At 33.8% G+C, this 14,134-nt stretch overlaps 1 protein-coding gene across 1 annotated transcript; it reads right to left on the bottom strand.

The window, feature by feature from the left end:
* Nucleotides 1–544: 544 nt before the first annotated feature.
* Nucleotides 545–3,351, bottom strand: LOC141696494 (uncharacterized). Its single transcript, XM_074500628.1, has 6 exons — nucleotides 2,736–3,351; nucleotides 2,169–2,643; nucleotides 1,479–1,940; nucleotides 1,275–1,380; nucleotides 985–1,180; nucleotides 545–870 (listed from the first exon to the last, which is right to left on the bottom strand). Exons 1-6 carry the CDS (start codon nucleotides 3,349–3,351, stop codon nucleotides 545–547), a joined length of 2,181 nt encoding a protein of 726 aa, XP_074356729.1.
* Nucleotides 3,352–14,134: the final 10,783 nt, after the last annotated feature.

Raw genomic sequence — 14,134 nt, 5'->3', positions numbered from 1 at the left:
CATAAACCTGGTGTTGTGTGAATGACAAACTTATAGCATTACCACAACACTTTAAAATCCATTGTCTAGTTCTTAGAGGCAGACAACACTTTCTAACTTCATGTTGTGCAGGTGAGTAAGTTTGCACAACGGTTTTCAAATGATATGTCCGAAAGATATTGAGACAATGTCTCAATTAACAGTTGTAAAAATGAAACAAGTGTTTTTTTTGTTGGTAATTTAAGATGGTGTCAAACAACGTACAAGTATAAGTGTTGTCTGAATTAAAAATGACATACAAGTGTTTTTCTATGTTGTAGATTATACTTTCAGACAATGGGCTAACCGATAAAACCGTTGTCTTACTCTGGTATTTTTTTTAAAAAACATTACCAGAAACAAGGTAAACCTGTCAAACCAAAGGCAACAAGGAAAACCACCCAAACCAGATGCAACAAGCAAATCAACCAACAATCAAGAACTTAAAATAGATAACAGAACCAAGCCAAAGTTATTATGCATGTTCATACAAAGTATAGTAATTGAAAGTACAAATAAAAATACTTCAAGAAAGTTGAATTAGTTCATCAACATCATGCATGTAACTATCCATGTCATCACCACTATCATCTATCTCGGGAAAATTGGGCATGAAACAGTCATTCTCCAGTTCCACTTCGACGGATTCCTCATCTGCATCATCATAATCTTCATGGTACTTTTTCTCGGGCAATTTCAACAACACCGACCACAATTTTTCAGAGGGATCGTCGATATAACAAACTTGTTTAACATGTTTTGCTAAAACAAATGGATCATTCAAAAAACCCAACCTATTCAAATTAACCGATGTATATCCCAAGTCATCAACCTTAATCCCTTTGTTTATATCTACCCAATTGCAAAGAAAAATAGGGACCCTAAAGTGATTATAGTCCAACTCCCAGATACTTTTTATAACTCCGTCATATGTATGTGATATGTGCTCAATATTTTGATCATTACCTTGCACAACCATTGTGTCTACTTCTACACACACACCACTGCATTGAACTTGACGTATATCATCATGATCCTTGGTACTAAAGGTAACACCATCCATTCTGTAGCCACTGAATGTAGTAACATCCTTGTTGGGCTCATCTGTAATCCACCTTATCTCGGCCGATATCTCTTTTTCATCGGCCAAATTTGAAGCAATCTGAAAAAAGGAATTCAAATATGTAAAATAATTCAGGTGAGGTAGTAAGTTGTAAAACAGTGGGAAAAAATACATCAAACAACGCACGTAATACCTTTTCCTTAAACCATTTTGGAAATGTCTCATTTTGCTTATTTTTAAGCCACATTTCATCATTTTCATGTTTCGGATATTTTGTCATTAAAAAGGCCATGTGTTCACTGCATTTAAAGATAAGACAATATAAGTTGGTAGAACTAATGACAGAAAATATATATGCAATTTTTCAAGTAAAGAGAGAGAAAGTGTAAGAATTTACTCAATATATGGCCTAACAGTAATGGTATTTTGTAGAACACATAAATGTGCTACGTGCAAATCAGTACAGCTGGGGGTTATAATCGTTGCACCGGATAATGGCTTGCAAATAGAATCCTTGGTATGCCTGCCTTTTTTTGCTACCCCAATTGTCACTTCTTCATTATCCACCAAACATTCAACTGCCTCTTCTGCAATATAGGCCTCAGCGATGCAACCTTCTGCACGAGCTCGATTCCTTATATATCCCTTGAATGTCTTCATGTATCTCTCAAAAGGATACATCCACCTAAGGAAAATTGGTCCACAAAGCTCGACTTCTCTTACAAGATGAACCGAGATATGAAACATTAAATCAAACAATGAGGGAGGAAAGTATTTTTCAAGCTGACAAAGAGTTTCTACCAGTTGCGATTGCATTTTCTCCAGCTTATCAACCTCAATAACTTTACTACAGATCGCTCTGAAAAATAGACAAAACTTGATAATAGTGTTCCTGACCTATTTTTGTAGTGACGAGCGAATCGCAATTGGGAGCAAGTGATGCAATATCGTATGGCAGTCGTGAGATCTCATTGCAGTCGTGAGATTTCATTCCGGTAAGACGAAGATTTTCCATTGAAACCAGGTTCCGAATATTAGAACAAAAACCATCAGGCAACTTCATGCCAAGTAAGGATGAGCAAACAACCTTTTTTCAGAATGGGTTAGATTCCAAGATGCCAATGGTAACTTCTCCATTTTCCCCGGAGTTTTTGGCCTTAGTTCTGTTCTAATCCCCATTTCAGCCATGTCAATGCGCACAGATTCCTTGTCTTTCATCTTTTTTGGTATATTAAGCATCGTACCGAGTAAAGATTCACATATATTTTTCTCGATGTGCATCACATCGAGAACATGTCGAACCGGAAAAAATTTCCAATACTCAATTTCAAAAAATATAGAAACCTTCTTCCATACAGGTCGAACATCACCTTTCTTCAATCGTGGTTGGCGTTGTGTTTTACCATAGACATGTCCCTTTAAATGTTGCACTCTTTCAAGTACCTCCTCTCCGGTCAATGGAACTGGAGCTATTTCTTTTTCTACGATGTAATCAAAATCTTGTTTCTTCCGACGATAAGGATGATGACGGGAAACCACCTTCGATGCCTCATGACCACGCACTTACGATAATTGACAAGCCTTGTAGCTTTTTTTTTATCAACACAGATAGGACAACCATTATACCCTTTGATTATATTTCCCGACAAGTTACCATAGGCTGGATAATCACTAATAGTCCATAACAAGATGCCTCTTAGCAAAAACTGCTCATTCTTGTAAGTATCGTACACTTGTTTCCCATGCCACAACTTTTTTAAATCATCTATAAGTGGTTGAAGAAACACATCAATATCATTTCCGGGTTGAGTCGGTCCAAATATCAACAAGCATAGCATTATATACTTTCGTTTCATACAAAGCCATGGTGGAAGATTATAAATTAACATCAAAACAGGCCAACATGAGTAATCATGATTACAGCTACGAAAGAGATTGAACACATTAGAAGATAGAGCTAATCGTAAGTTTCTAGGATCTGAAGAAAAATCTGGCCACCTTGCATCGACTTCCTTCCATGTTTGTGCATCAGCAGGGTGTCTCAATTTACCATCCTTTAACCTTTTCCTGTCATGCCAAGTCAAGTCCTTAGATGTCTGAGGTGAGTTGAAAAAATTCCTCAGACGTGGTATTAATGGAAAATACCATAAAACCTTGGCAGGAATCCCTTCCAATACATCTCCTTTTTTGTTTAACTTCCATCGAGAGGCTTGACAAATGCGGCACTTCGTCTCATCTTCATCTCTCCCCACGGTATAGTAAACAATCATTCGGACATACGTGTATTTTTTCATACTCCATTCCCAAGGCACACAAGCTTTTTTTAGCTTCACTGAATGAAGTAGGAAATGTGTTGCCTTGTGGAAGCATAGACCCGACCAAAAGTAGCATTTCAGAGAAGCAAGTATCAGATATTTCATATTTTGCTTTCAAGTTATAAAACTTTACCAAAGCCTTCATCTTAGTGTATCCTTCACATCCTGGATAACGAGGTTCATATTCAGATTGAATATGGTTAAACATTTCTGAGGAGTCCAGGGATACATCATCATTTCTACCGATTAGGATTTGATCTACCGATTCTGAACTCTCTGTCCCTTCAGTGGTAGGCTCACCTCCTTCTGTATTGCACTCTCCGTGCCAAATCCAACACTTGTACATTTGATCGATACCATTGAGTGAAGAAGATGAAGAAATCGAGTCAAGAAATCAAGTGAAGAAGATGAAGAAATCGATTCAAGAAATCGAGTGAAGGAGATGAAGAAATCGAGTCAAAGGCGAGAAAATGAATGGCTTAGGACAAAGATCTGGGAGGTTTGAATGGCTTAAGACAAAGATCTGGGGCTATTTTTGTCATATCACTCATAAACGTTTTTAAAAAAATAGAAACTTTAGTACGAGACTAAACACAAGTTCTAAGTACGGGTCAAAATACCGGTTGAGTGTTAAAGTAACAAACCAAACACATTTATTTTTTTCTCAAATTTTTGTCATATCACTAAAATATATAGTTCTTAACATCTGTATGATTGGATCATTCATAAACTTTTAAAAAAAATAGAAACTTTAGTACGAGACTAAACATAGGTTACAAGTACGGGTCAAAACACTGGTTGACTTTTAAAATAACAAACCAAATAAATTCATTTTTTTCTCAAATTTTTGTCATATCACTAAAATATATAGTTCTTAACATCCGTACGGTTGGATCATTCATAAACTTTTTTTAAAAAATAGAAACTTTAGTACGAGACTAACACGAGTTACAAGTATGGGTCAAAACACCGGTTGACTGTTAAAATAACAAACCAAATAAATTTATTTTTTTCTCAAATTTTTGTCATATCACTAAAATATATAGTTCTTAACATCCGTATGGTTGGATCATCCATAAACATTTTTAAAAAAATAGAAACTTTAGTACGAGACTAAACACAAGTTACAAGTACGGGTCAAAATACCGGTTGAGTGTAAAAGTAACAAACCAAACACATTTATTTTTTTCTCAATTTTTTGTCATATCACTAAACTATATAGTTCTTAACATCCGTACGGTTGGATCATTCATAAACTTTTTTAAAAAAATAGAAACTTTAGGACGAGACTAAACACAAGTTACAAGTACGGTTCAAAACACCGGTTGACTGTTAAAATAACAAACCAAATAAATTTATTTTTTTCTCAAATTTTTGCCATATCACTAAAATATATAGTTCTTAACATCCGTATGGTTGGATCATTCATAAACTTTTTTAAAAAAATAGAAACTTTAATACGAGACTGAACACAAGTTATAAGTACGGGTCAAAATACCGGTTGACTGTTAAAATAACAAACCAAACACATTTATTTTTTTATCAAATTTTTGTCATATCACTCAAATATATAGTTCTTAACATCCGTACGGTTGGATTATTCATAAACATTTTTAAAAAAATAGAAACTTTAGTACGAGACTAAACACAAGTTACAAGTACGGGTCAAAACATCGGTTGACTGTTAAAATAACAAACCAAATAAATTTATTTTTTCTCAAATTTTTGTCATATCACTAAAATATATAGATCTTAACATCCGTATGGTTGGATCATTCATAAATATTTTTTAAAAAATAGAAACTTTAGTACGAGACTAAACACAAGTTACAAGTACGGGTCAAAATACCGGTTGACTGTTAAAATAACAAACCAAATACATTTATTTTTTTCTCAAATTTTTGTCATATCACTAAAATATATAGTTCTTAACATCCGGGGTGTTATAAACAATTTTCTCGTATAAAAGATAGCATGATTGATGTTAAAATTAGATCGTTATACACTATTATTAGCATAATAATTCGTAATAATATTTACGAATTAACACCGCTGTGTTCTTTAACAGCAGTTTTATTATGACAACTGTTGTGTAATATAATTAACCGTTATCCTAGTACTTATAAAATGACGGTTTTTACTGTAAAACCATTGTATTTATTAGAATACTGTTTTGCTGGGTAATTATGTTTCTTACAAAACTATTTTATGTAAATCCGTTGTCTGAATGTGTTTAAGACAAGAGTTTAAAATTTTTGAATTTCAGCCCACAATTTTTTATACCATTTTCTAATTTACTTTTTACTTTAATTGTTTTGCTGGCAACATTATATACCGTTGGATTAAAGTAGTTTACCTGGAGTGCATCTGAGCCGTTAAATTATTTCACTTCCCCCTTCTTTTTTCATTCCCCACTCCACTTCCCTCTCATTCTCCATTTTCTCTTTTCTCTCCTCTCAGAGCTCTCACAAGTCACGGTACAGGTTCAACCTCCTCTCTCCTCCTCTCTATCTCTCTCCTCCTCTCTCTCCCTCTCTTTCTATTAGTAGGATATCTGTGTTTTCTTGATATTTTTTATTTTAAATTGAACATCGATATGGGTATTGATTTGCATGCACTTATTTTTGTGATTTGGGTATGAAGGTAGTGTAGTATAACTGATGTTTTTTTATTTATACTTGGGGCTTATTTATGATCTGGGTTTATATTTTATTTTAAATTGAACATCGATTGGGGTATTGATATGCATGCACTTATTTTTGTGATTTGGGTATGATGGTAGTGTAGTATAACTGATGTTTTTTATTTATACTTAGGGCTTATTTATGATTTGGGTTTATTTTGTATGCCTTGAATGTGATGTTTTTTGGGATTATGAAATCTGATTAGGGTTTATTTAATAAGTTAATGTGTTTATATTTTGGGTTGTGAAAGTTGTAGATTTAGGTTTATTTCTCTGAAGTGATGTTTTTTTTTGGGTTGTGAAAGTGGTAGATTAGGCTTAATTTTTTTGCCTTGAATGTCATGTCTTTTGGGCTGTGAAAGTTTAGGAAAGTGATGTGTTAGATTGTGTTGTTGTATGACTGTCTTACTGAGGGGAATCACGGGTTTGCCTATGCTTGATTGCTTCTCAACTATCAATATGTATTATGTGTATAATGCAGAAGAAATGAAAACATTTTAGGTGCATTAATAGAGATGCCACATGAGTGTCCTTAGCACCTCCATTATTATAATTGTATTCAACTGATATTCATGTAGTTTTTTTGGCTTTGTGTGAAGCAATTAGATTAAACTTAATGTTTTAAGTGCGAAATTAATTATGGCGCCTTCAAGAAAAACAAAATCTGATCCTCGTAGAACTAGTGAAAACCTTATCAAGGCACTAAAAAAGAACAAGGCAGATGTAAAGAAAAAGACAGAGGATCCGAAAATGAGCAAGGCGGTTAAGTCCACACCTGTAAAGAACAAGACAGAGGAATGAAAAATAAGCAAGCCGATTCAGTCTGAACCTATGAAGAACAAAACAGAGGAACTAAAAACAAAGGCAAGGGCGCCAGAAAAGAACAAGGCGGTGTTTGAACCTGTGAAGGAAAAGCCAGTGGAGTCTTGCCTTCAAAATTCATCCCCTGAATTAGTAAAGAAGAATGGAATTTTTAAGAACCTAAAAAGCAAATTATCTAAAAAAAGGAAACGAGTGGAAGAAACAGCAACCAAATAAGAGGGACTTAAGCTTCTAAAACGCGGAGCAGTTATGATGCATAGAATTGTTAGGCATAAGATGTTGGGAATTAAGCTTGAGGTGCTATTTAATAAAAAGGGTGAGCCATACGGGGATGCTGCTAAAGAAATGCAGTCTTATATTGGGGTTCTTGCCAGAACAAAAGCCCCGATATGGTATGACAGTTGGTTACATGTTCCGGTAGAAAGAAAAAATAAGATTTTGGATTGTGTACAGGTAAAAGAAGTTGTATCTACAAAACCAACTAAGAATTTTACTTGTGTTAAATTATGACTGCCTATTGTAGTTAACACACATGTGATAATAAAATTGTTTATTTATGTACGTAGATGGCAAACATTGTACGACCATCAGCACGAAAGCTTTTCTGTAATCGGCATGCCATAAATGGAGGGAGTTTAAAAGCCGTTTAACAACTGAATATATCATTCCTAATAAAGATCAACCTGAGTTGTTAAAGTTTCCTCCGGCTGACTACTCCTTTATTGAGAAGGCACACTGTGATATTTTTCTTTAAAGTCGTCTAACTGATGAATTTTTAGTGAGTTTTTTCTTTAATCTTTTTTATTTTATAAAATTCCCAAGTAGCATAAGTAATGGGCTAACCTGAGTAGCAAATTATCTAAAAAAAGGAAACGAGTGGAAGAAACAGCAACCAAATAAGAGGGACTTAAGCTTCTAAAACGTGGAGCAGTTACGATGCATAGGATTGTTAGGCGTAAGATGTAGGGAATTAAGCTTGAGGTGCTATTTAATAAAAAGGGTGAGCCATACGGGGATGCTGCTATAGAAATGCAGTCTTATATTGGGGTTCTTTCCAGAACAAAAGCCCCGATATGGTATGACAGTTGGTTACGTGTTCCGGTAGAAAGAAAAAATAAGATTTGGGATCGTATGCAGGTAAAAGAAGTTGTATCTACAAAACCAACTAAGAATTTTACTTGTGTTAAATTATGACTGCCTGTTGTAGTTAACACACATGTGATAATAAAATTGTTTATTTATGTACGTAGATGGCAAACATTGTACCACCATCAGCACGAAAGCTTGTTCTGCAATCGGCATGCCATAAATGGAGGGAGTTTAAACACCGTTTAACAACTGAATATATCATTCCTAATAAAGATCAACCTGAGTTGTTAAAGTTTCCTCCGACTGACTACTCCTTTATTGAGAAGGCACACTGTGATATTTTTCTTTAAAGTCGTCTAACTGATGAATTTTTAATGAGTTTTTTCTTTAATCTTTTTTATTTTATAAAATTCCCACGTAGCATAAGTAATTAGCGAAACAAACTATGTTGCTAACATTTATGTGTTTTTTTCTCCAAGGACATCCACGAAAAACAGAAACTAAGGAGGAGTCTGAATTTATATCCACATTGTATTTCTCGAAAGGGCTATTCTAACCTAGAGCATGAAATGGTTAGTTCTCATGAAACATATTTCTTTCACACGTACATCATATAATTTTTTTCAATTCTTTTGTTTCGATTATATTGTATAATATTTTAAACATGTTCACACAGATGGAGACTCAAGCTGACCCTGAAATGGAGATAGATAGATCAGATAGCTGGATTCGAGCAAGGAAATATAAAGATGGAAACTTCAAGTCAGAAGTAGTTTAAGAAATTGCTCAGGCGATTGCAAGTTTTTATTTATGTTGTTAATATATTCTTTTATCACCAAATATCTGTTTTGTTGGTAAATTACTTCTATTATTTATCAAATATTTAGGGGAAAATGAAACAAAGAGTTAGTGAAGGGGATGTGACTGTGGAAGGCAGTGATGATATCTTGATCAAGGTGTTTGGTAGCCCTGAACCCAGAGGGCGGGTGCGTGGACAAGGGCGCTTTGTGAAGTAGTCTACATACTTTCATCTTCCAAGGCAGAAGAAGACATGTAGGACAATAGAGGAGAGGATTCAAGTGGGTATTCAGAATTTTTTGAAAGAAGAGACAAAAAGGATAGTTGAAAAGCGAGATGCCTTTTGGGCTGCAGAGTTTCAAAAGCTGAAAGCTGGTATAGGAGGGAAGCTTATTGAAATTGGATTAAGTCCAAATATTGGATCTCAGCAAGGAAGTTGTTCCAAGGGAGGACATGACATTCTGAAGGACTTTGATTTGCAAGGTGTAAAAAAAAACTGGATCTCATTCAAAATGTGGGTATCGGTAAGGAAACACATATTGAAGAACATATTCAGGAGAAACCTTTGGTGGATGGCGAGGAACATATTCAGGAACATGGCGAGGCTCTCAAGGTTGTTGATGTTGAGGATAATCAAATGTTGGTTGAGGATGTGTGTCTGGAACCTAATAATAAGGAGGTGTTGGAGGTTAAAGGATGCACAGAGTGGGAATTAACAATTGGCTCCCCGACAAATATCGTTGCTTATGCAACAGTTGATACTAAGTGTCGGGTTCTTTATGGGAAACAACTGGAAAAAGAAAATGTACGGGTCTCAATCACTCATGTACTCCAAGGATCTGAAAAGATTCCCTTCCCAATCCAAGATGAGATCGTGGCGGTGGAACAAGCTGTGGGAACATCTATTGCATGGCCGAGAAACCTCATAATGGAAGTGAAGACAAGCGCTGCTGCAGTGAAAGGAACTCCAAAGGTTAAATTTTCTCTATATATATATGCAAGTATATTTTTGGACTTAGTAATCTAATTTTTACAATATCGGGCCTATATATAGGTAAGTTTTTTGCGATATTATTTCTCATGTTTAGGTTGAATAATTATTTGGTTCAGTTTTATATATAATAATTTTTTTCCCTTATTTCAGTATTGATTTTGTGGTGGTTGTCATATATTTATTTTTGTTAAAATGTTGGAAATAGGTTTGATAATTAAATTAATAATGATGCAGTTTTTAATTTATTACGTATTAATGAATTAAATCTGTTTATATTATGATTCTTTTGAAACTTATGTTATTTTTTAAAAGTAAAGAATAAAAACATAATTTAGATTTTCAATTACTTAACATGTCAACTTTCTTTAACTTTGCATTCTCTATTTTCTTTTTATATTTTCAATTCAGGGAGGCAAGAAAACTAGTGGGAAAAAATGGAAGAAGGTAAAAGATTGTGTCCCGGAACCAGAGTATGTATTGGACATGGGTGCGAATTACCCCCTGTTTTGAAACGTCTGTGGCTTTGGGCAAAAAATGCCCTGGCTGATGGACAAGTAAACTCTTTTTATCTATGCCAAGAAGCTTTTGGAGTAACCGCTAAGAAGGCACTGTTTTTATCGGATGTGCACACTTTGTGCTCTGGGGGTGAGATATCAGGGTCCACCATTTGCATTTTTATCAAGTAAGCGTAGTTCTAAAGTTTTGTTGCCTTTATGAATACTTATTGAGTTTTTTTTTGAATTTGTCATAATCAGTATCTCCAATTTTTAATAGTTTATTGCAAGAGAATTTGAAAAAGCGCAAGATGGTTGACATGATAACGTTTGTTGATCCTGGGATGATAGGCGCACTTGGTTGTGGTAGTCCATGAGAGAGGTCAAAATCCTTATCTATCAGATTCAGGAATGCTAAACCAGGACAAATTTTCCTGCTACCATATAATGCTGTGTTAGTACCTGTTATAATAAATAATATATTCCTTACTTAAAGATTTTTTTTTGTTTATCATCATGTCTGTATGTTATTGTAAATTTTGTTGTTCATAAATTATCAAGAATTATTGGACGCTCACGGCTGTAAATCCAGATTCACAAACTGTTTACCGTATGGACCCATTGAAGCGCAGGATTGTAACTGAAGAATGGACAGAATACAATATTAAAATTTTATTTCAACTACAATCACTTTAATAATTAAATACAAATATGACTTATAATTGATCTATATTATATTATCGTAGTGCCATCAAACTCTACCAGGAAAAAGCAAAGAAGTTTTTAAAGAAGAAAATATCTTGGGAGAATCTGGGGGTAATTATAGTATATTTTATCGATTTCTCTATTTTACAAGAATAGTGTAGCTAGACATATATAAAGTTTTTAATGTTCTCCAGGGAGTTCCTGTCCAAACTGGGAGCAAAGATTGTGGTTTGTTTATAATGGGTTACATAAAAGAGATTTGTGCCGATATGGAATTAAAATTTCATGAGAAGGTAATGTTATAGTTATCTTTCTTTTTTCTATATCCAATTGTATTGTGGTAAATAAATGTGTTTTTTACATCCATGTTTCAGTGGTTACACAGAAGCAACCTAAGTTATGGCATGAAAGAACTAAACGAGATAAGGACTGAATGGGCAAAGTACTTCATGAAGAAGCATGCCACTTGAACTTGCATACAGTGCTGCTGGGTATTTTGAGTTGTGAACATATTTTGTGTTGAAATTTGGGAGTTCTAGTCATGGCAGTTAACTCTATTTAAACGTTGTTTCTAATTACTGGCGTTTTTGTGGATATGTCCTGAAAATATTTTGCTTTCTTCTTGAATGGTCTTGTTTTTTTAAGATAAAACTTAATTATAAGTTGGTTCTTGGTTGTAATGGTTAAATATTGGTTTAGTGGATTCATGTAATGGAGGGTTGGTTGATTGTTGGTGTAATGGAAGGATTGATGGTTGATTGTTGGTGTAATGGTGACAATTTGCTTGTAATCTGAATGATGGTTTGGGTTTTAATTTTTATGGCATGTTCATTTTATAATGTTGCTGTGTTTAATTTTAATTTGAAAAACCATTGTTTGAGGAGATTTTAGCCAATAAAGTTATACAATAACCATATTATATTGTGTCTCACACAACACTTATAAAGACCAAGCTCATCATGTTTTATAACATATAACAAAGCTATTTAAAACTAAACCTTGTTAAAAGAAGATTCACACAATAAAAAACCATTGCCTGAACAAAACTAACTATTATCCATTATGTCCAGACAATGCTATTAAAAATAAAAAGAATTATGCCTTGAAGACCACAACAACACTTTCTACAGTAAAATATATGTGCAAAACAAAATCATACAATACCAAGTAATAAAAAATGTTGTATGAAGCAATTCCAACAACACAAATTTAAAATAAAGGGGTTCTCTGTATGGTTATAAGACAACAAAATTTTATCGTTTGAAAATTGTGTGTTAAGGTGGAGGACAATAAATATATCAGAATAAGGGTTGTGCGTTATGTTCTACTCCTAAACTTTTAGTAAGAACATACACAACGTTTTTAAGAGAACTTGTCTAAGTATACTTGTTACAACAGAATATATAGAAAATACTTGTTTGTTATAGTTGTAATACAATGGTGGTTATCATTTGAATTGTGTGTTAAGGTGGAGGACAATATATATATCTGACTAAGGGTTGTGTGTTATGTTCTATTCTAAAACTCTTAGTGACCACATACACAACCTTTTTAACATTACTTGTCTAATAAATCTTGTTACAGCAGAATTTATGGAAAGACGTTGTTTGTTCTGGTTGTAATACAACGGGGATTCATAGTTGGTCGTTGTCTGCGATGACTCACACAACTGTTTCTAATCGTTGTCTGATCCATGTAAGAGACGGCGCCTCAATAGATAACGGATTTTCAGGGAATCAGATAACGGGTTGAAACACTTATTTGAGCCAGTTTTCCTTGTAGTGATAGCTTACTGAGATTTTATTAACAGTTCAATAATCTAACAATGATAGTAAGCTGAGATGACTAAATGCAGTGCAAAAAATAGTATGCATAAAAATAATAAGAACACACAAGAATTTTAGCCAGGTTCGACCCCTAATCCCCTATGATCTACGTCCTGGTCCCTTATCAACTTGGTAAGAGAATATATTATTGAATCACAATAAGTTTACAACTATAAGATACAATAATATATCTCCCTTTATCCCAGTGGCTGATAATGGCTTGCTGAAACGCTGTTTCTGAACCTGCCCTCTAAGTACTGTACTACCCCGTAGTACAAACTTCTCTAGCACTAGTTTACCAAACTCTTGTTTCCCTTAGCCAACTATCCAACAACTAATCAATATAAATTGAACAATACAAATCGAATGATAAAGTGATTACAACTCAAAACTATAGACTCTCTAAGATATAACGTGAATATATAATTAAGAGCTCGAGAGTACTTTTGAAAAAATAAAGTTCAGTGAGTTGTGAGTGTTCTTGCTGCAATTCGTTTATCATAAAAACTGCAAGAAACTTCATATATAAACATACACCAACGTTCAAAATAATCTCAACAACTTATAACGGTTAGAATCCAATTCTAATGTTTAAGTTCGTTGGGTTGATTTCCAACGTTCATGTATACGTTTGACAGAAGAGAGAAAGAAAAACGATCACAAAAAGTCTCTTCTATTTTGACAGAGTATAAAATGTTTTAAACAGGTTTGTAGGAGATAGAATTTGAAAATAAAACAAACTCCTACAAATTAGGAACTGTTTTAAAGGCTTGAAAACATTTTATAACTGAGCTCTATTAAATATAAAATACGTAAAATATAATAGAGAAGTCCTTACAATTTACTAAATGAAGTTCTTGAATTTTCTCCTTTAAAATTGACTTCCATGTTGATTTTGGACTGTTCATCTTGGCTTGTTGTTATTCTAAATATCGTGATCATAGCTTGCTGAGATAGATTACTGTCGTATGACAGCTTACTATTATGATACTTAAACGGCAATGTCATTAAGCTGATATATCCTGCAAACAGTCTTAAATAACAACATGATGGCTTGTTGTGTTGTGATCATCAAAACTAAGAAGTTACACTAAAGACTGCTTGTGATTTTCAGAATTATAGTCTGGAACAAAATCATATATTTTCTTCCCAAATACATGAAATTATCTATTGACAATGTAGGTACTATGCTTTAAAAAACAAAGCGAATAAAATTTGTGATTTCTACCCTGATTACTTCCGTATCTATGGTAACAAAATGGCGAATCACGTGCCAAACAAATTTTTCTCTAGCTATGACAGTCAAATTAAATTTACAAATTAATCG

The sequence above is a fragment of the Apium graveolens genome, chromosome 11, assembly GCF_009905375.1.
Source record: "Apium graveolens cultivar Ventura chromosome 11, ASM990537v1, whole genome shotgun sequence".
Taxonomy (NCBI): Eukaryota; Viridiplantae; Streptophyta; class Magnoliopsida; order Apiales; family Apiaceae; genus Apium; species Apium graveolens.
This window is presented reverse-complemented; position numbering and strand designations above follow the sequence as displayed.